General features: G+C 47.6%; 3 protein-coding genes across 3 annotated transcripts; 2 read left to right on the forward strand and 1 right to left on the reverse strand.

The window, feature by feature from the left end:
* Window positions 1-4743: 4743 nt before the first annotated feature.
* Window positions 4744-5034, forward strand: LOC6599140 (MICOS complex subunit Mic10). Its single transcript, XM_002024338.2, has one exon. It carries the CDS (start codon window positions 4757-4759, stop codon window positions 4994-4996), a length of 240 nt encoding a protein of 79 aa, XP_002024374.1. The 5' UTR covers window positions 4744-4756; the 3' UTR covers window positions 4997-5034.
* Window positions 5035-15022: 9988 nt separating this feature from the next.
* On the forward strand, window positions 15023-15745 carry LOC6599142 (probable mitochondrial import inner membrane translocase subunit Tim17 3). Its single transcript, XM_002024340.2, has one exon. The coding sequence runs from the start codon at window positions 15077-15079 to the stop codon at window positions 15650-15652; it is 576 nt and encodes a 191-aa protein (XP_002024376.1). The 5' UTR covers window positions 15023-15076; the 3' UTR covers window positions 15653-15745.
* A 2960-nt stretch (window positions 15746-18705) lies between these two features.
* On the reverse strand, window positions 18706-19421 carry LOC6599143 (sperm flagellar protein 1). The gene is made up of 2 exons (XM_002024341.2): window positions 18832-19421; window positions 18706-18766 (listed from the first exon to the last, which is right to left on the reverse strand). Exon 1 carries the CDS (start codon window positions 19376-19378, stop codon window positions 18953-18955), a length of 426 nt encoding a protein of 141 aa, XP_002024377.1. The 5' UTR covers window positions 19379-19421; the 3' UTR covers window positions 18706-18766; window positions 18832-18952.
* Between the last annotated feature and the right edge of the window lie 798 nt (window positions 19422-20219).

A 20219-nucleotide genomic window follows, 5' to 3' on the forward strand; every position in this document is an offset into this window, starting at 1 on the left:
AGGCAAAGAAATTATGAGAATTCGAATATATGTTTCTTTATTTTCTAGCTTAAGCAGGTGGCTGAAAAGAGCCAAGGCGCCCCCTCTTTAGAGCTTAGAAAAACCTTAAAATAAACAACGAATAACTATTAATTTCTTCATGGATTCTTAACATACAGGACTCGCTCTGATTCTTCCGAATTAACATTTTATTCCGTTATCCGAAAGAGTATTCTGTGGCCATGGACTACCCCGAGTGAAAGCCTCTTTCTGTGATGGCCCCCACTCCCTCTGAGCCATTCTTGTTGCATTTTACGTTCGCTGGCTGAACGCTTTTGATGGCCTTTTTGGGGTCTAACGGGTACGTCCGTCCGTCCGTCGGTCCGCCCGTCCGTCGGTCCGCCAGTCCGTCGGTCCGCCCGTCCGCCCGTTCGTTCGTAGTGTGTTGATGGTGATGACAGCAGAAGAGACATCTCGTCGACGTGCGGGGCCCCGTCATGATGAAGTTGTCGTTCATCGCAATGATGGAACCAGGAGCTACGAGGACGGGGACGTCTGCTTTGCTGCCGCTCTGCTCGTTAACTTTCCTTTAAGTCAAGTTGTTTGACAATCTACCAAGGAACCAACCAACCACCAGAAGCCACAAGAAACCACAAGAAACCACCAGCAACCATCCCATCCCAGGGCATCCCAGCGATGCATTCAAGATGCGATGGAACAGGGATAAAAAGTGTTATAAATTGCATTTAGTGTCGGGGCACGTCATTGCTGATTTGTTATGGCTGCCACAGGGTAACGGACGGGCCAGGCAAAAGGTCAACCTCAAGGCATTAACAATGGCTTCTGTCTATCCCCCAAGTCCCAGTCCCAGTCGCAGTCGCAGATCAGATCGGATCCTCCTGCTCCTGCTGCTGATGGTGCTACTGCTGCGCCCACTCCTGCCCCTCCTGCCTCCAGCTGCATATGCAAATTGTGTTGAAAATGATGCGATGCGTTCTGGAATTTGGAATTGTTTACAAATTTCCTACAAAACGGCTAGCGGGAGGCACAGCCGATAGAGAGGCAACAGAGACAGAGAGATGGTATGGGGATGAGGGAGGCGCAACAGGCCTAGATATGCTAAAATAAAACTCCAAGTCATAAACTAAAGACTTTGTTTACAAATTAAATGCAGCATGCAACAAGCGACATCTTCATCCACAATCCACATCCACAGATCCACAGAGATCCCAAGACCCAGAGCCAAAGCCAGAGACCAGACCCAGAGACTGTTCATGGGCTCGTCTGTCTGTCCGCTCGTAGATATGCGAGTGCAGATACAGGATGGGGACGGGGGGAAGCCTCTGCTTATGAATGCGATTCCCCATTCCCCTAACCCTCAATCGCTCGCTGGCGGGCCGGGCCTCTTGCTCCTGGCGCTTGGGTGTGATGTGTCCGTCCCACTGTCTGAGGGTCCGCTCTCCCTCTCCCTCTCTCTCTCTCTCTCACTCTTACTCCCTCCTAGGACTTTATGCCTACGGTATGCAAAGCAGTGTCCGCACAGTCGGTCGCTGCCACAGCCACTGCCCCAACCACAGGGCACAGCCCAAGCCCCAGCTACATGTGTTTTACATGAATTTTAAATGATATGTTAAATAAAAATGCGCAGCTAAACAGCCCAAGGCCCCGCCGACCAGGAACAACAGCTCGGACAAGAGGAACAGGAACAGAAACAGAAACAACGGCAACCACACAGTGACTGCGACGAGTGCGTGGACACCATGCACAGCACAGCACAGCACAGATACACACACGCAGGGATTCAAGGCACTCATGAACAGTGGTCCACAAAGAAGGAATATTTAAGAACTGTGTGTGATCCCAAAACTAATGAAAAACCTTATATCAAAAGTTTTGTGAGGCCCCAATAAACTACCATATCATACCATCAGCTGTTTCGATGGAAACTCGAGAGCTCCCACGAGCAGAATATTCGTTAAAGTATTTGAAATAATGATAGTTATTCAATTTGAATGCTCGTTTGCTCCACTGTGCCGGCTGGTGGGCGAGGGCGAGGGCGAGGGACCTGGTGTAAAGCCTGGTCAAAAACTATGCAAAGTTTATGCGAATCTAAAATATTTGCACTAGGCATGCGCATGCGCAGCAAACTCAATTGTTCAAATACATTTATATATATCTTAAATGCAGGCAAAAAAAGGAAAAGGAAAAGCCCAAAGCACCCATGTGGCTGGGGAAAAAGGGGAGAAAACTGGGCGCTGCTGCTGCAGCCGACGGCAGAGTCCGAGTCGGAGTCGGAGTGGGACTTGGACCTGGAGTCTTGGATGCCGCTGCCTCCTGATGCTATCAATTCAAAGTCAAATGGGGGGACAACAAAACAAATCGGCGCTGCATCTATAATGAGCCAGAGCCAGGCTCAAAGCCAGAGACAGACCCAGGCCCAGGCCCGACCAAGGCAGGGCAGCCAGCCCCAAGACGGAATTGATGAGAGCAGGAGACCATATGGCCAACGGGCCCGGGCCCAGGCCCAGGCCGGGCCAAAGTTTTGACTTGCATGTGCCTCATTGAGTTGTACTTCTGCAGCCACTCCTGCCACTCCTGCCCCCCGTCCTGCCTGTCCAGCTCTCGGCCCAGGCACGACCAGCTATAGGGACACCCACCCAACACACGAACGCATTGCCCTGGGCCAGCCAAGTGGATCGCATTATTCCAGTTCTTAGTCGAAGTCGGAGTCGGAGCTGGAGTCCATGTCCAAGTCCCCTCTCCTCTCGTACTGATTGCAAAAATTGTTGAATGCCGCACAATTGAATCCGGTCGCGGGTCCATAAATGTCTTTATTATGATCCTGAGTAGTTTAGTCCAATTTGTAGACAAGAACTAACCAACTGGAATCTAAGCCATGGATGGGACACATGTTATGGACAGTTCGATAGAGTTATGGGTGCTCTGGGATTAACCAAAAATGTCTAGGGGATGTCTTGGTTAAGGGGCTGCTTGAGGTATGTGTGGTTTATAGAACTGAGTATTGGATTCGTTCATCTGTATACCGTTTAGACCTATAGGTTGACCCATATGTATATAAGTATATCTCCCGATGATCAGTAGGCCATTCACATCATCTGATACAGATAAGGAGTGCTTATTGGGCGATTTTTAGCTGGTACCCCTGGGATCACTGTACGAAAAATTGATAGAAATCCCAATCACAAGAGCAAAAAAAGGCCAGTGTAGCCACACAATTGATTTTGATCTAATCGACCACTCTGTGGGTCATCCCACCACCACCATCTTCCATCTAAAGGAGCCGAAACTGGAGGCAAATAACTGTGCCAACACCCGACTGGGCCGCCGACACCTACAATGGCAAGGGGCAAAAGATAGATCCAGACACAAAGGCGAAACGAGAACCAGAACCAGAGAGCCACACAACCAGAGACAGAGCTAGAGCCAGAACAAAGGACGGAGAGTTAAGGAGGGAGACGAGACGAGACGAGACAAGGCAAATCAGGCATTAAATTGCTCATGTGGCCGACAATTTCTTTAAACACAGAGCTGGTGGAGCGGCGGTTGAGTTGGTAATAGAAAAGGATTTGACTCGATTGAACACCCGAATTTGCAATTTTCGAGTTAGGCCTCGTTGCGCCCCCATATCGTGGGGGCGGGGCGAGGCAAACTGCCTCGAAAAAATGGTGGGCGGTGAGCTGAAATTATAGCTTAAGCCCAAGCAAGTGGAAGAGGCAGACAGACAGAAGGTTTTTTTTTGGGGCCATCTCCTGGCTAAAGCACTTAACACGTCAACACGGTCGCTGGCGCTGTTTTCCCAAGCTAAAAGAAAATCCAAAGAAGAACGCTTCCCCGTTCGAGGGGATTTGATTGAGGGATATACGACGATTGGTTACTCTACAGCCGAGGCACAAAGAGGCATAAGATAGCTGCAAGATTGAGGAGCAGATGGCAGACTCCCCCAGTTCCTCGAGCAAGATATCTTAACAATCGAATGATGGCCCATCCCTAACAATACTTCTTCCACATACTCAAAATATCTATATCCCAGACGTCAGAAAAAACAAACGAAAATGTTCTGAATGTTCTGCAATTCGCAAAGAGATGTTATGTTTTGCTCTACCTCAATCAGGCAGTAAAGAAAAAGGAAGGAACACTTTCCACTCCCAATCCCAATGGAGCATTTCGCCTTCACACACCTCCATCTGTTCCTCCTCCACTGGCGTTCTGTTCTGCTGGGGCATATCGATAAAAACAATGTTGGGGTATTTTCCTTATACTGACATGATTACCCAGCTTACCAGCTGCCGATGCCGCTGTCGAATGGTTGATTGTAGGTGCAAGAGTTCGGCAGTTGGATTGGAAGCCAAGAGCTGGGCAGCTGGCAGCTAGGAGCTAGGAGCTTAGAGCTAGGAGACTGGGACTGGGACTGCGACTGCTCGCATGTTCAATGCCCATATAGATCGATAAGATTGCACAAGATTGTGTCCAGGGGGAAGCGGAGGCTGGTTAGCCTATCTATGTATCGATTATAATCTATTTTGGCAGAAATCGATCGTGATCGATTATGCCGAGTTGCGAGGTTAAGTGGGAAAACTGCACCAATGCGTAGCACCAATACCTGGGGGTATATAAGTTGAAACTGAATCAAAATCTCTAGTATCCCATGAGGTTTTTGTTGAACCATATTTCTATCCAAATTCACTTTCTGCTCTACAATTTCAAACGTTTAGATCGAAACAATTAGAGAAAATACAACAAAAAGCGAGAGAGAAAGATGTCTTCTTCCTGCTCCGACGATAGTAATCGTGAAAGCCTTGGTCGTTGCGTGTGCGATGTTATTGTTAAGGCAGCTGGGGGCATGGTGATTGGTGCCGGCGTCTCCCTGTGGTTCTTGCGGCGTCGTCGTTGGCCGGTCTGGATGGGAGCAGGATTCGGCGTTGGACTGGCCTGTCGGAACTGTGAGAAGGACATGAAGGCGTTGAAGTGGGGCGTGCTTCACCCTCCCTCTGACTGAATGGACAGCCATCTCTAGCTCGAACCATAGGCCACTTCGGCAAGCCTTGCATTACGCTTGCTATGTGGGCTGTGGCTGGAAGTCGAGATGGTGTCAAAGTTTAGCACTCGGTTGAGGATCGTCAAATAAAAAATAAATTGAAGAGTAATGGTGTTAGTTCTGTGCTTGGCTTGGAGAAGGTAATAGGGTACTAGAGATCAGATGGAGAAGATTTGTACTAAATTAAATTAATATAGTTAATTATCAGAGTTCTGTGATAAAGCTGCTAGTAATGAATGATCCAGCGATTATCAATACAAAAAGAAAACCCAAAACTTTCGGATTCAACATACAAAATCATCGAAAAATGATCAGTAAGCGATTGAGTGCGATCAGTAATTAGCAATATATTCGCTATTAATCGCTTCGATCATTGATGGCCAATTGCCTGGCACTGGCACTCGACACCTATTTTGCACAAACTCATTTCAGCTTTCAGCTCTTTCATGTTCACCGATCGATCGGCACTCCAATCGGTGGATCGTTCAAGGGCTCTAAGCCCGAGGCTGAGGCCGCATAAATGCAATCGCCATCTCGCCTAATCCCGTTGCAGGCCTGGTGCTAATGCGACAAGTCCACAAAAAAGTGTTCAGCTTTCAGGCCAGGTTAAGCAGAGCTATATCCAGAGCCAGAGCAAGAGCCAGAGCCAGAACCAGCTTCTTGGAAAGGCCTGGACACAGGCAAAAGCAGAGAGCAGAAATGCGAAGCGAAAATCCCGATGCATTGGCAGTGATATGGCAGTCGAAGGCAGCGCATCGCATCGAATTCAGTTCGCTTCCGAGGCACTACAGTGGGCACCGCACAATCTCTCCATCGACTCTTGACCACAGAGACCCAGAGTCAGAGCCACAGTAAGAGTCGAAGAGTCGGGGCTGGAGATTGTGTAGCACGGTCAGCAATTATAATATATACAAAATCCATTGTGGTTCACAGGTCAAATGTAGAAATTGAGATAAATCTGGACAGACAGAGAGAGAGGTATAGACGGCGAGCTAGAGGCTGGATTTGGTTCATTGGCAGCTTTGCACGTTGTCCATCGTCCTCGTCTGCGTCCTCGTCTTCATCGTCATCGACATCGTCATCGTCGATCAATGCTCGGCCTGTAGCGCCGCATCCCATGCCTATCAAGATATGGGGCCTGGCTTATTGAGGCTTCCCTCTGCCGATTCGAACGGCAATCGTGATCGACTCGAACTCCGTCCAATGGCTTCCTCCATTGGCCCCAGAATTCGGCAGCAATTTTTCTTCTTTTCGTTCGTTTTTTGCCATTTTACTCGTACCTCCGCCGCCTAGGCATACACGATATCCGATGCGGCGACAGATTCGTTTTGGGAGCTACGCAGTCACCAGGCCCCAGCCCCAGCCCCAGCCTCAGCCTCCCTGTTTAGAGATGAGTAAAATGTGAGTTTGGTTCGATTCGGTTCGGTTCCCTCGTAAGTTCTTGGGTTGTAGTTCGTTCTTAGCATATGGCACCATTTAAGAACTGTTTTGGTCAGTGCAAGTGCTGAATGGAAATGCGGAAGTTTAAGTAATTCCATATACGAGTATCTATCTATACATATAAGTATATATAAGTATAAAGTCGAACCCGAAATACATATATTCCCAGTTTATTGTAGAGTTCTCTTAAATACAGTTTAAAGTGTGATTTGAAAAATTCCTGGGGATTCCTGACTTTATATGGTACTTCTTCCACCACTTCCACTCTTCTATGTCTGCGAACTGGTTCCAGGAGTCAAGCTCCATCGCCCAGCCCTATCCATGACCAATTGTTGGCTTCAGGCACACACACACACAGGAATAGGAGTGCCTCCTCGTAGAGACGACACCGAGGCCTAGACCCTGTACCGTCCCGGCCATGGCATTGCACTCGAAGCTCTCTCGGTCTCCACGTTTAATAAGCAATTTTGATTTGGAGCAGATTATGTGACGACCGAACGAGCGGCAAGGACTGGGGAATGGCATCGGTTGCATGCCACGCTGCCGCTACGGCTGCTGCCTGGCTACTGCGCTGAGGAGGCAGAGAATGGAGGAGACTCCACTCTTCGACTTGGACTTGCACTTGACTTTGTCGCTGACCCGCGCAAAGATTTTTAACTTCAACTTGTTGCCGTTCCTCCTCTCTGCGGGCTTTGCGGGCTTTGCTCTGGGGTCCCGGGCCTTGGCCCGATGCTGATACTGTTTACATGGAACTTGTACTGATTGCTTCTAGTCATGCCCCCGATTTGGAGATTTTCAATTTGGTGATAAGCTCTCGGAAGCCCAGGCTCAGCTCATTTTCGTTGGAATTGCTTGAATTTTTATTGAATTTTAATTGGTCGATGAAGGCCTCAAAGGATGTCCCTTCTCATCTGCCTTGGGTTCAACTTTGAACCTGAGGAAAACCTTAAGCCCAACATGTGCCTGATGCACAGGGCAGGCCCTAGCCGTACCGTACCCCTTACCCCTTGCCCCTTGGCCATCCCCCGCACAGCAAACCGAAATGGGAAAGGTTCCCAAGAAAATTTAGATCAATTTTCCTAATTTACTTGAGCTTCAGCGATTGCGTGTTGTGGCGTGAAAAACGGCACTTGAAAAGAGGTGGAGCGGGGGTTGAATAGGCGAAGGAATTCCTTCACCGCAGAAACCCCAGAAGAGAAGCCTCTTTCCGAGATGGAGATGGAGGAGAAGCAGGAGCAGGAGGAGGAGGTGCAGGCAAAGAAAAATAAATCACGACTCAAGTTTCGAAAGCGCGAAACTGTTACCAAAGCACTTAAACTTAAATTGGCCAAAGCGACGACTCTCGGCCAACATTCATGGAACATGGTAAGCTGAGAGGCAGCTCTGAGAGGCAGCTCTGCTCTCCGCTGATCTACTCGTAGCAGAGATGCCACCACCAGATGCAGTGGCGGAGGCAGGCTTCAGTGCTGGAAGTATGGAAGGGGGCGAGGGCGGGGGGCTCAGTTCTAAATTAGAAATAGTGTAGATAGATACGCCAATAGAATTTATAGCGACTCGACTCTCTTCGGGCCAGCGACTCTGACTGCGTTCGCGTTCTTTCTGCGTTCCGTCGTCATGATCATGCCCTGGTCAGGTTAATTTTGGGCACGACCATGGGCCATGTTGCCATGTAGCCATGTGGATGACGATGACGATGATGATGGCAACGCACGAAGGAAGGTACTCCTACTTCTGTTGCTACATCTACTCGGCGGAGGAGGCTCAAGAAACGTGCTCATGGATCGCAGCTTAAGTTTAATGGAACCAATTGAAGATATTTTGTGGGCAAGTGATAAAGTCGTATGCCCAGTTGGTGGGTGCCTTCTCCTGGCCCTCTCCGATCATGGCCTGTTGTTGCATTTTCCATCAACAACTCGGAGTTCCAAGTTGCAGCTCAGCTGGCACCGCTTGCACCGCTTGCACCGCTCCACGAACCCATTAAATGATGCGTAAGCCCAACGTGATCATGCGTCAGAGAGGGGCTGGCTGGCTGGCTGGCTGGCTGGCTGGCTGGCTGTGCAGACTGTGCTGGCTGGAAGATCACACGATGCTGATACGCAGAGAGGAACCAAACCCAGCGAGAAATCAGCGTGAAAATTGCCCACTGCCAGAGAGTGAACCCTGCCTCCTACCCATCCCCCTCCTCATCCCCCTCCCCCCTGGCCATCCACATCGCTGAGTTATGTGAAAATTGCGGAAGAATTTCGTGCGGCGGCTTGTTAGTGGAAGTGCAAGAAGGAAGGAAACCCCGAACCAAAGCAAACTCCGACTAAACTAAAGTAAACCAACATTGAGCCAAGTCCACAGCCAATTGGCCAGCAATCAGCATCGGTGAGGGGGTGAGAGCGTGAGTAATAGAAGGATTGGGAAGTGGGAAGTGGGTTAGGGTAATTCCCCTAAACACACACAAATTTTTGCTGCCCCTTTCCACAGGTCATGTGCACAGAATCTTTTGAAAATTGTACGATCCATGTTCAAGATGCATTGCTTTTGGGTTACATCGATAGCAGACATAGATTATTTTAAATATAGCGGTTTTAAGAAGAAATAGTTCCATTTTTATGTGACTATTTTTTGGGCCCGAGTCGCGACGCTTCGAGCCCAATATCGATAAGTTCTGAGCCGATTAGATAGATGGATGACATCTGATACACGATGAATGCTTGTATTCTTATAAAAAGCATCTTGTGTGCCCACTGGAAAACTCTTGGTCGAGATCTCGATTTGAGAATGAAATGTGAACCATCTAAGATATGATCGGTTCATTTTTGTGATCATTTCGAATATTCGAATCCATTTGCTTAAACTCTTCTTTGATTTCTTTGGTTTTCGATCATATTTTGCTTTACTCAGAGAAGATCTCTGCCATTTGTGAATATCTGAATATCTTGTCTAATGTTGGTCTCAAACTCAAATGTATTCCGACCTCCCTTGTTCTCCGCTGATGTTGCTGCTGTTGCTGGTGGCTGTTTGTGACGTCACGCTTCCGCTGCCAGCCAATCAATCAAAGGGCCGTCAGCTTCAGCTTCATCGTCTTTGTCTTCCACTTCCACTTCCACTTCGACTGTTCCACTGTCTTCTTCTTGGAGTTGCAAGGGCCTGCCGTCTGCGGCTTTCCTTATTTATTTTGGCTCATTTTTACGCTTTATGCACTGGCACCCGTTCCCGTCCTACCCCAACCTGCTACCACCACCTACTGACAACCCATCGCCCTCTGCGGCCCTTCCACCTAACCCTCCCCGGACCGACCCGACCCCGACCCCGACCCCATTCCCGACCCGTTCTTTTTTCTATTTTTTGTGTGTGTTGTGTTTTGTGTGTGTTTTCCGTGTGTTTTCTGTGTTTCTGTCTTCTTTCTTCGCTGTCTTTGTCTGCCTCCGCGCTGTTGGCCATTAAATTTGATACCCACTTATTTGGCCAATAAAATTAACCTACCTCAACTTGTTTGGCCTTCATCATAAAGGTAGAAGAGGCCACAGACACAGGCACAGACACAGAGCAGGAAGACAGGGGGAGGGACTTGGCCTGGCTCAAGTATTTGGTCTCTGCTCTTGGCCATAATGCCGGACATGTGTGCAAGTGCGTGTCCGTCTGTCTGCCGGTGTGTGTGTGTGTGAGTCTGCTTTGTAGATGGTAGCTGGTTGCTCAACAAATCAGCAGCAGCACATACTTGAGAGGCAAACAGTACCCATACATACCCAATATCCCCACAAACGATAAGGTATTGATCAAGTTCTGTCTGCATATGATTGGGCATATTTTTGGAGCATTTATTCTATGGAAACTCTCAATGTTAATCTCTGGCAACCTTCTGCGATTTTCTTTCACGTCTCCAGTAGTGCTAGCGGGTTCCCCAGTCGATTCCTCCTCGGCATTCGCCCCTGCCAACAACACTTTAATCATTTTGATGGCGAGAGGTGAAACGCATCGAGCGCGCAAATAAATTAGCGGCCGCAAAGTGTTGACATTTATTGTCAAGCCAAGCCCCAAAAAAAGAAACAGAAACCGAAACCGAAACGGAATTCCCCAGCACTTGCAACAAGATACGCGTCGCACGTTGCACGTTGCACGTTGCCGCACGCTGTTGGTCAATTTCAATTTATTGCAACAAGTGACAATCGGTTTAAATGTGAACGAGGGGGCAGGAAAAGGAGCCCCCAAACGCGAAGGCGAACGCGAAGGCGAATGTGAATGGGAATGGAAATGGGAATGGACATACGTTCGAGGAGGAGCTGAAAAGGGGGATCAGATGGAGTCGGAGCCAGAGCCGGTGCCGAAGGCAGTCCAGGGACTCCTCTTTAATTGGTCATTGGCCAAAGGGAAGTGACGCGAAACACGTCTAAATTGTCGCCCCTTTTATAGTTTCAATTCGATTCGATTCGGATTCAGATCGTTTCAGATGCGTTTCAGGGCAATTTAGCTGCGATTTGGTTTTTGGATGGCGATTGAATTCAGTTCTGGGCTTATTGGGAGCCATTGGGAGCTCGTTTGCCATCATTGTCAAGGGCGTCCGTCGTGTGCCGCTACTGTTTGCGACTGTCTCTCAGAATGTCTCTTCGAATGACACCCCAAGGAATGGCCCTACGAGAAATAATAAACTTGAACTTTCGTCACCGGTTCGGCTGGAGAGTGAGATTGAATGGGAGATGTCTTCTCTGTGAAGAATCTCCCTCTCACTTAGGTATTCCTCATTCATTTTCTATATATTATCTCTCTATTATAAAAAAAACTGTTTTGGGTCGTCGTCGTGGCCCGGAGCAAGCGAAGCGAGTGAGCCTGGGGTTGGCGTACCTGCGAAGCGAGTGCGCGGGAGGTCTTCCCCCCGAGTATTTCATTATGTATGTCCATTTGTTGGGAGATTTTTACCAAAAAGGATCAAAAATATCATTAATTCTTTGTAGATTCTTTCTTCAGATTCCACTTGTTCCTTTTCGGCTTTCTTTTCTTCTTTCTTCTGGTCAACTTAACCTTTCTGCACCTGTTTCCTGTGTGCTTCTTAGTATCTTCTTCTAATTCCTTTTCTGCTTTCTTTTATCTGCGTTTTATTTCTTAGTTCTTCTCTGACCAGCTCTCTCGCTTTGTCTTTCTCTCTCTCTTTCTATCTATCTATCTTTCTCTCTCTGTTCAGCGAGGCGCAACGGCAAAATGCTTGCAACAAGCTCCCCTGCTCCCAAATTTGGGCCGAACGCGTTGCAAGTTGCCAGTTTCAAGGCAATTAAAATTTTGCACCAAACAGGGGCCTTCTCTGCTTCTCTCCTACTATCTCTCTCGCTCTTTCTGCGTCCGTCTATCTCTTTCTCTGCGGCTTGTCTCCTTGTCTTTCTCGAGGCTTCTCTCTGCCTAAATAAGTCAAGTGTTGCGCCGACAACACCAACGGCAACGGCAACGGCACCGGCAACAAGAACCACCACAAAGTGGCAGCCAAATGGGCGTATGAAATGCAATTAAATTAAATTTGCAGTTGCAAGTGTCCATGAGGGGCAAGAAGGCGGAGTCCGGGCCGAGCAGTTCCTCGGGGGAGGGGCACAGACGCAGACACAGGCACAGGCACAGACAGGGGCTGAAGCAGTGTCAGTGGCATAGATGGGGACTGGGACTGGGCCAGGAGCGGTTCCGCAACCTGTCATAATGGTCAATGTCAATTTCACATAATTAACATTTAATTGAAAAGTTTAAACAAAAAAAAAGGCGCGTGCATCAAAGGGATTGAGAGGGAGGAGCTGGAAAGGGTTGACAGAGCAGGACAAGGCAGTAGATACATAGGTGGTCGTGGTATGGGGGGGTCGAATCCTTCTGAACCTATTGGTTCACCTCTATTGAGGACATCCAACTGGCAGGCATTTCTGGGAGGATATGAGGCCATCAAATGCTCCTTTCAAATGATTCTTTCAGACTAGTAAAAACTATCCTGCACCTTTGGATATCCCAAAGCCTGTTACGCGCTGATCCCAGGCAGAGACGCAGCCCGACCGAGGGGCGCTGCCGCATGACTCCCGACGCTTATAACCGAGCCGTTCGCTTACATGCAGAACGGATAGGATTTAGACTAATACTCGGGGAAATTAGAGCCTGCTTATAATATATTCCCAGCTCCCAAAAACTACTACTAGCACTGTTTTCATTCTCTTCCTCTGTTCCTGTGTCCTTCTCGCTCTATCTGCATCTTCATCTGTCTCTGGCTAGTATTTTCTTTCGGTTTGGCTTCGCTTGTCGGTGGGCTTTGTACCCAGCATGCCGCAGCAGTTCCCTCAGTCTATTGAAATGTCCGTCAAGGGCCCTCCAAAATGTTTTATAGCCAATTATAGTTGTCAATGTATTTCAATTGTGTGTGTGTGTGTGTGTGTGTGTGGCAGGAGGCAGCTTGCGATTATGCCACGGTTTCGCATGGGCTTTCAGTCTACGAATGAGTCCCCATGGCTAGCCTTTCGATAACGACTGATAAGAGGCCTCAGAGCCCATTCAGCCACCCACCCACTGACAGGCCATGTGTGAGCCTCTCTCTCTCAAACACGCCCACAGCCCCCTGCTCTCTCTCTCTCTCTCTCTGATTTTAAAAGGTTTTCCATGTTTGAACGATAAAATGGCAAAAAATTGAATAACTGACAGAGTCAAGGGAGAGAGGGTATCATGGAGAGCTGGTGGCGTAAGGGAAGGGAGGGGAGGGAAGCGGTGTTCCGATTTGGTAAATCGATAGCCTATGCTCTGGCATATGGCATATGGGATATGGGGAGCGGGAAAATCCAAATCAGCGAAGCTTAAAAACAAAGCGGCAAAAGTCAGGCCATGGATTAACTCGCATTTTCGCGCGTTTCTTGGCAGCTTAAGAAGACACCACCCCCCCCCACCCCCCCACCATCGAATACCCCACCATCCAACCGAATGCCCCTGACAGCTGGAAGAAACCACTTTGGATCTTGAGCCACCACCAGCACCACTTTGTTTACAGAAATTATGCAAAGCATGCAATTGCTTTAATTTTTCGACTTCTTTTTTGCGGAACCCTTCCGAAAGGTTTTCTTTTCTTTTTTTTTTGGGTCAACTTTGGATGCCCTTACAGAGGATGGCACTACGAATTTTAGAGAGTTTTAAAGATGTGGCTATATGTAGAAAATCAGGTCAAATCTTCTCTGAAAATTCTACAAGAATATTTGGGCTTATGTATGTATCCGTAAGGGTATGTAATGTTTCGGCTCTCATGAGTAGCCCTTGTTTCTGTTAAGTAATAAATTTAATGTCTGGCTTGGGGGAGGGGGGAACGGAAGGCCGAAGAATCTGGGTATGGCCTGGGTATGCAGCAGGCAGCAGGCAGCAGGTGGGAGAAGGAGTGGAGTCCAGGCTAACTGCTAGCCCCCAGGCCATTGGCAATGCCTCACTGACCCAGGTAAGAGGCGGGAGAAAAGGTAACAGGGAGACAGAGAGACGGAGAGAGAGCAGGAAAGATAAGCCTTGACTTTTGAGGGTTTCATTTCTTTGTTTCAGTTTGTTTTTTCCCCAGCCCTTTGGCATGCCTCTCCCGATACCGAACCCCGAGCAGTACGAAATGTGTGTTCCAAATTGAAAACAGGTCACACAAAACTATTATTTTTTTCTCCAGAGGAATTCTTTGGGATTGCAAGAATATGTGAATGCGGAAAAAGTCCTTCGAATAGTTGAGCTCCAGAGGCGATAAGGCCTTTAAACTTCATTCGATATACCTTAATTGCTTCTTCACTCAAGCAATATTAATCATTGATTGAGAATTAAATTTAAGGCTGGGAAAATCGTGTGCGTATTCCCCTCTGGGGTCCCCAAACTTAGAAGGCGGCATATTATAGCGCGACTTGGTTCCCCTTGACTCTCGACTGCACAAGAACAACAAAAGTTATGCTACAATTCATGCGTGAAACTTGAAACTGCTCTGCCTCTCCATGCCCCAAAAGCCCATATGGAACCCGGCTGTCGCATGATACGAGTCTGAGAAAACCGCAAGCCAAGGGTGGGAAATGGAAATAGAGCTTCTAAATGGTCCATGACATCGACTGAGACCACCTGAACTGAAAACCACCATCTTATGCACTGAACAGCGAAAATGTATAAATATGTTACAACATATTTTAATTAAATATTTAAGTATTATTGCACGTAATAAAATGCGGAAATAAAATCAGAAATTAAAAATTTTAAATTTCTTACTTTTATTTCGGCATTCTCTTCTCGTTCGGTCTTGAATGTAAAGTAACGAGTAAGGGTAACGACTAGATCAGCTGTTTATTGTTATATAATGGTTTATTTGATTCCCCTGTTTGTATTAAGGTGTATTTCCATATCAGGACTAGAATTAATATAGTTTAAATATATCACAAATGATGTGCACCAAAGCACTCCCCAATAGCTATAAGAAAACACCTTTCCTATTTTTATACACAACTCCCCTTCGATCCTATCCGATTTGAATCAAAAGTCACAGGCAGCACTAGCTTTAAAATCATATAGACCCCAGGATCCATTCGAAAACACACACGTTAGACGATTGGGAAAAAAAAAATTCAAACAGAAAAAAGTCATAGTGAGATTGCGTACAGAATGGAGTACATTCGTCAGCCCTGTCCCATACGGATTGTCGAAGATACCGGCTGTGCCTTCATGATGGGCACCATTGGCGGGGCCCTGTTCCAGTATATGAAGGGATTCAGAGATGCCCCGGCGGGACTGCGTCGCCGGTTCAGTGACGGACTGGTTTCGGTGAAGCTAAGGACCCCCGGGATCGCCGGCAGCTTTGCCGTTTGGGGTGCCACCTTCAGCACGGTGGACTGCACGCTGGTCCACTACAGACAGCAGGAGGACTCCTGGAACACGATTATGAGCGGCGCCGCAACTGGTGGCATACTCGCCGCCCGCCAGGGTATCCGGCAAATGGCAAGTAGTGCGATTTTTGGGTGTCTGGTGATGGCGCTGATCGAAGGAGCCGGCTCAGTAGTGGCCACCATCTATGCAGACGAAGATCCATCCATCGCTCCAGGAGAGACCCAAGACAAGCCGCAACGTCCCCAGTGGGACGTGGTACAGGAGGGTTCCCAAAATGATCAGCCCGGCCACATGGGCACTTCCACCCACTCGTTGTTGGATCTGGTCAAGATGGCCAACGGTGTCATCAAGTGAATTTATCGCTAGAATAGTCTTGTATTTGTGGCCCAGTTCCATACAAATTATGTTGAATATCCATTGAGTGCATTAAATTAAATTTATATTGTATCGATGGTATTTTGATGTACGGGCATTATTTCAATGAGATAATTTCTCTCTGTGTACCTTTAGCAGCCGTATGTCTGGTCTGACTTTGAGGCTGACTTTATCGAAGACTTCAGCGTCTACGTCCTCCAATCAAACGCACGCAGGCGAAAGCTTTTGAAGCTTTTCTAATGAGACCCTCCGTCTCCGCCCCAGCCGCAAACAGCGAGGTGCGGCTGCTGCCTGCCTCTGTGGTGCTCCCCTGCCCCTACCGCTACCGCTGCCGCTGCCGCTGCCTTGGGCGCATTTATTGCAACTTCAATAAATTTTTGACTTGATTACGCACAGAGCGAAATTAATCGTCGGCATACGTCATACGTCGGTATGCCTTGGCAATTCCAATTAAGACTAGAACTCAACCCAACGACTATCGGCAAATCGAGTAGTGTGCGAGTGTGTGCACACACACACACGAAATTCTAGGAAATTATTCACACTCATTAACATATTTACACCTAAAAACGAACTCTGACAAATGACAAAGAGGCGTTGGGCCCCTGAGTAACCCCACATCCAGGCAGGCGGGCAGGCAGGCGCTTGGTTTGGTGTTTATCCAGTTCTCAATTAGACAAACGAGTAAAGCTCGAAGGAGAGCTCACCCGATCCTGTCAATTCGCAGCCAAAGGTATTCCGTACCCGACCAGCGGATACTCGCTGGTAGATGCGTAGATAACCCTTTTGAGGAATATAACAAGTATTCGTACAGGGTATCATAAAAGTCAGCAGACGTGGCAGAAGGAGATGGAGCGGCATATGTTACAGCCAGAGACGATTACGATTAATGAGCAGGCACTTAAAACATTTTACACGGCACGCGCTCTACGCAGGCTCCACATACTCATCCGCACAGAGACTCTGCTCCTGGCTCTGGCCGGCTGGACTTCGCATTAAGTTGTCCAACACCTGCCCAGTGGGCAAAGCGAACGGCCTGGCCTGATTGCCAATTTGTTGTTAGCCAAGTTTAGCATTCGCATTTGTCTCTGTAAATCCCAGGCCCATGCCGGCGAAGAGCAATGCACCTTGCACCAATTAAGTTGTGCTCTAAGGTCGCACAACTAATACCCTCTACTCGTCGCTCGCCCTCCAAAGCCTTCCGCTCTCCACTCGCTGTTGTGACAGATTTGCCCATTGACAGGGCCTTAATGGATTAACATTTGTCAGTGTCGTGTTAGGCCAACACAACAATGCCCGCCAGCTGGCAGAAGTCGATCGGAGGCAGTGGCAGTGGCCGGCGTTGGAGCTGGAGCTGAGGCCCAACATCTTATTTGCATATCGAAAGCGCTGACTGGATCTGGATGGCGATCATCGCCAGAGTAAAGTCTTGTCAGGCTCAAGGCGGCGGCTTAAGAGATTCTCATCGCACAGGAGGAGAGTTTTGAAGCCTGGTTTTGCAACCAGAGATTGCAAGATTTTTGAGCTAAAACATGGGCCAGTTTATAAATTATGTTTTTCTGATTGAACGTCTTTAAATTGTAATTATATTATTTATGTGGGTTGCCTTTTGTATTAATGGATGTTACAAGATTGCGGATTCATGGAGGTAATTAAGCAGAACTTCCAGCGATTGCCGCACTCTTTTTTGAACTTGAATTATTTACATGTATGTACATACTCGTATCAACAAATACTGGTACCGACCAAGGTGGTATTACAGCTGCCATCGGTGTGGGGTGATCCATATATCGGTGTGCATTTGCTAATGCAACTATCGACTGTTACTGCTGTTGTGGCTATCGTTATAGCTTCCTTTCATCTCAATCTGGTAATCTCTGATCATTCGACTCAGATCGGAAATAGGTTTTTAGACTCTAGTTAAAAAATAATATCTCTTCGATTACCTTCTTCGATTTAGCTGCGATGAATTTCTGCGTTAATCTGAGCCTTGTCGGACACATTCAACAGTTTAGTTACAGTCTACAGTCTGTCTCATTAGTTAACCGCCAGAAGAACAGGCGGGAGAAAAGGCTTCAGAAGGGGAAGGAGGCGCATAGGTTTCGTTTGGGGCATGGCAGAGGTAACGTGAATAGCATTTTTAGACGCACTTTGAAGGGGCCAAAGTGAATAACTTGCGGCACGCCAAACTCGTATTAATTTTAATGATATAATATGAAGAGACACGCTAAATTGTTTACAAGCCGATGGTGCTGGGCGGGCAGGGCGGACAGGGGCGTTGTCGGGAGGAGGCAGTGCGTTCCAGACCCCCAAGACCCAGACCGAGAGCCAACTCATCGACTCACCCATGATTACAGTAGATGAGTGAGGTGTTCTGTTCTATTCTCTCCCTCTCTTTCAGAGCTCATTAACATTTTTAATTTTATTTTATTTAATTATACAGAAGTTTATTGCTTCCGTCGTGCCGATGCGTTGCCAGAGCCCCAAGAGTCCAAAAGCGTTAAGCTGCACACAACACACGGACCCATGACGCGGACTGGTGCGGACGGTGCAAGAAATGCAGTTTTATAAATTATAGTTAAGAGCTGATTACACGCACTATAAACGTTTTACTCTTCGCGCCAGCACCGGCACCAGCACCAGCACCAGATCGAGGGGCTCTCAAGTGTTTAGGTCCTCTAATTGATTGGCCGCCGGCTCTGAGAGTGAGAGTGAGAGGGGTATGGTTGGGTTGGGGTCAGACATATGGTTTACGATGCCTTTGTGTGTTTACGGCCACTTATCAGTCGTCGTCTCTCAGTCAGCACATTATACAAATTAATTAGCCCTGCCTCATTACAAGCTCGACACAACACCCGACTCGACTCGACTTTACTCGACTCGACTCCGCATCCGCCCAACTCGAACCTAATTCCACCTTGCCAAACCACACACACACTCCTTCCAGTGAGAGGTCTGCCACTTTCGTACACATATTTTTTAATCAAGTTGGCCAACAATTTGCCGAATGCCGCTGTTCAACAACACAATGTCTCATAAATTCATCAGAAGAAAACCAAACCATTTGTGGTGCGAAGCAATGGGTTTTGTGCCCTCAAAAGGTTGTAAATGTAAATTAATTTGCAATGTTTTAAGAACAACAAATATAATTTGCTTACTTATTTATTTAAGCTCGATTCTCTGGTTACTCTGCGGTTTAAATTTTGCACCTTTTGTCAATGACTGCCATTGTTATAATTTTCTGTAGCCCCATAGGTTGTGTCCATGGGATTCAGGGATTCAGATACCTTTTAGTGAATCACTCTTGGTCTGTCTGTCTAGCGGTTTCTTGGCTAGACTGAACTTGCCCTCTCCTCGTTTCAGGGCATACTCGGTGGTCATCAGTTTATAGAGGATTGATTCAATGGCACACGCTGCCCCACCTGCCAGCTCCTTGAGCATCAAATGGGACAGGTTCAGGTCCAGTTTCTTGAGAACCCTGTCGTTAAATATCTTCCAATTGTTCAGCATTTGGGTCATGCTGCACCTGGGCGTGTAGACCTGGAGGTCAACCAAGTCGGGGTGGATCCTCTTACAGATCTTGGCCACCGCGAAAGCATCGCGTAGCTCGGTCCTGGTGCGATGATTCAGTTCGATGTTATGCTCCTTGAGCCACGATATTAGCATCAGGCGATCCTCCTCGTCCAATACACGGAATCCGGACATTTTCCCCTATGGGATGACCAAAAGTGTTTGCTGTAAATTCAGATTGTGTGAAACTCTATGTGGCCGAAATGTTGTGAAATTAATATTTGTGTGTGACGGCTGATGAAAAGCAAATTTAGCAGGCTTTCAAATAATACTTCCAAGCCCCTAATTAATTTCATCCCAGAGTTTGGAAAGTGGAACTTATATTTATGTATGTTATGAGGTTCGCTCGATGGTGCCACAATCCATGGAAACGCATCAAACGAAATGTCAGAAGTTAAATGAACTCCTTTATATGTATGTATGTGCTCATATGTACATATATGGATGGTGTGGTAGATACATATAACATAGATACATATATAGAGAAATCCCTGACTAGACACAAATCCAACGAGCATTTATACAGTTGAAGCCCAAAGCCAGTGACAGACAGGGCCAAATAACCAAAGCCATTGCGGGTACATGGGGCATCAGGATGAAGGACGAGGCCATTGTTAGCGGTTGCCCCTACCCCTACCCCTACCCCCACCGCTTCTTCTCCTACGGTCCTTGTATACGTAATACGTCTAACGGTTTGTCGGTCTGCTGCCGCTTCATCAATTCAGACCATGTCCATGTCCAAGACCAGGTCCGACCATGAGGCAACCAAACGAACAGAAACAAAACATCAACTGAGAAGGGAATCGGGAGATGCGGGAGACAGAGACGGACGCGGGCGACATTTCCACATTTCCATTTGAATAATTTAGACATTTTCGTTGATGAATAACCGAAAGCACATTGATAGATATTCACTCGCATCCCAAATACGCCTCGTTGCTGCTCTCCACCGCTCTGCAGTCTCAGCAGGTCGTGT

Source organism: Drosophila persimilis, unplaced genomic scaffold, assembly GCF_003286085.1.
Source record: "Drosophila persimilis strain 14011-0111.01,24,50 unplaced genomic scaffold, DperRS2 tig00000735-arrow-arrow-pilon, whole genome shotgun sequence".
Lineage (NCBI taxonomy): Eukaryota > Metazoa > Arthropoda > Insecta > Diptera > Drosophilidae > Drosophila > Drosophila persimilis.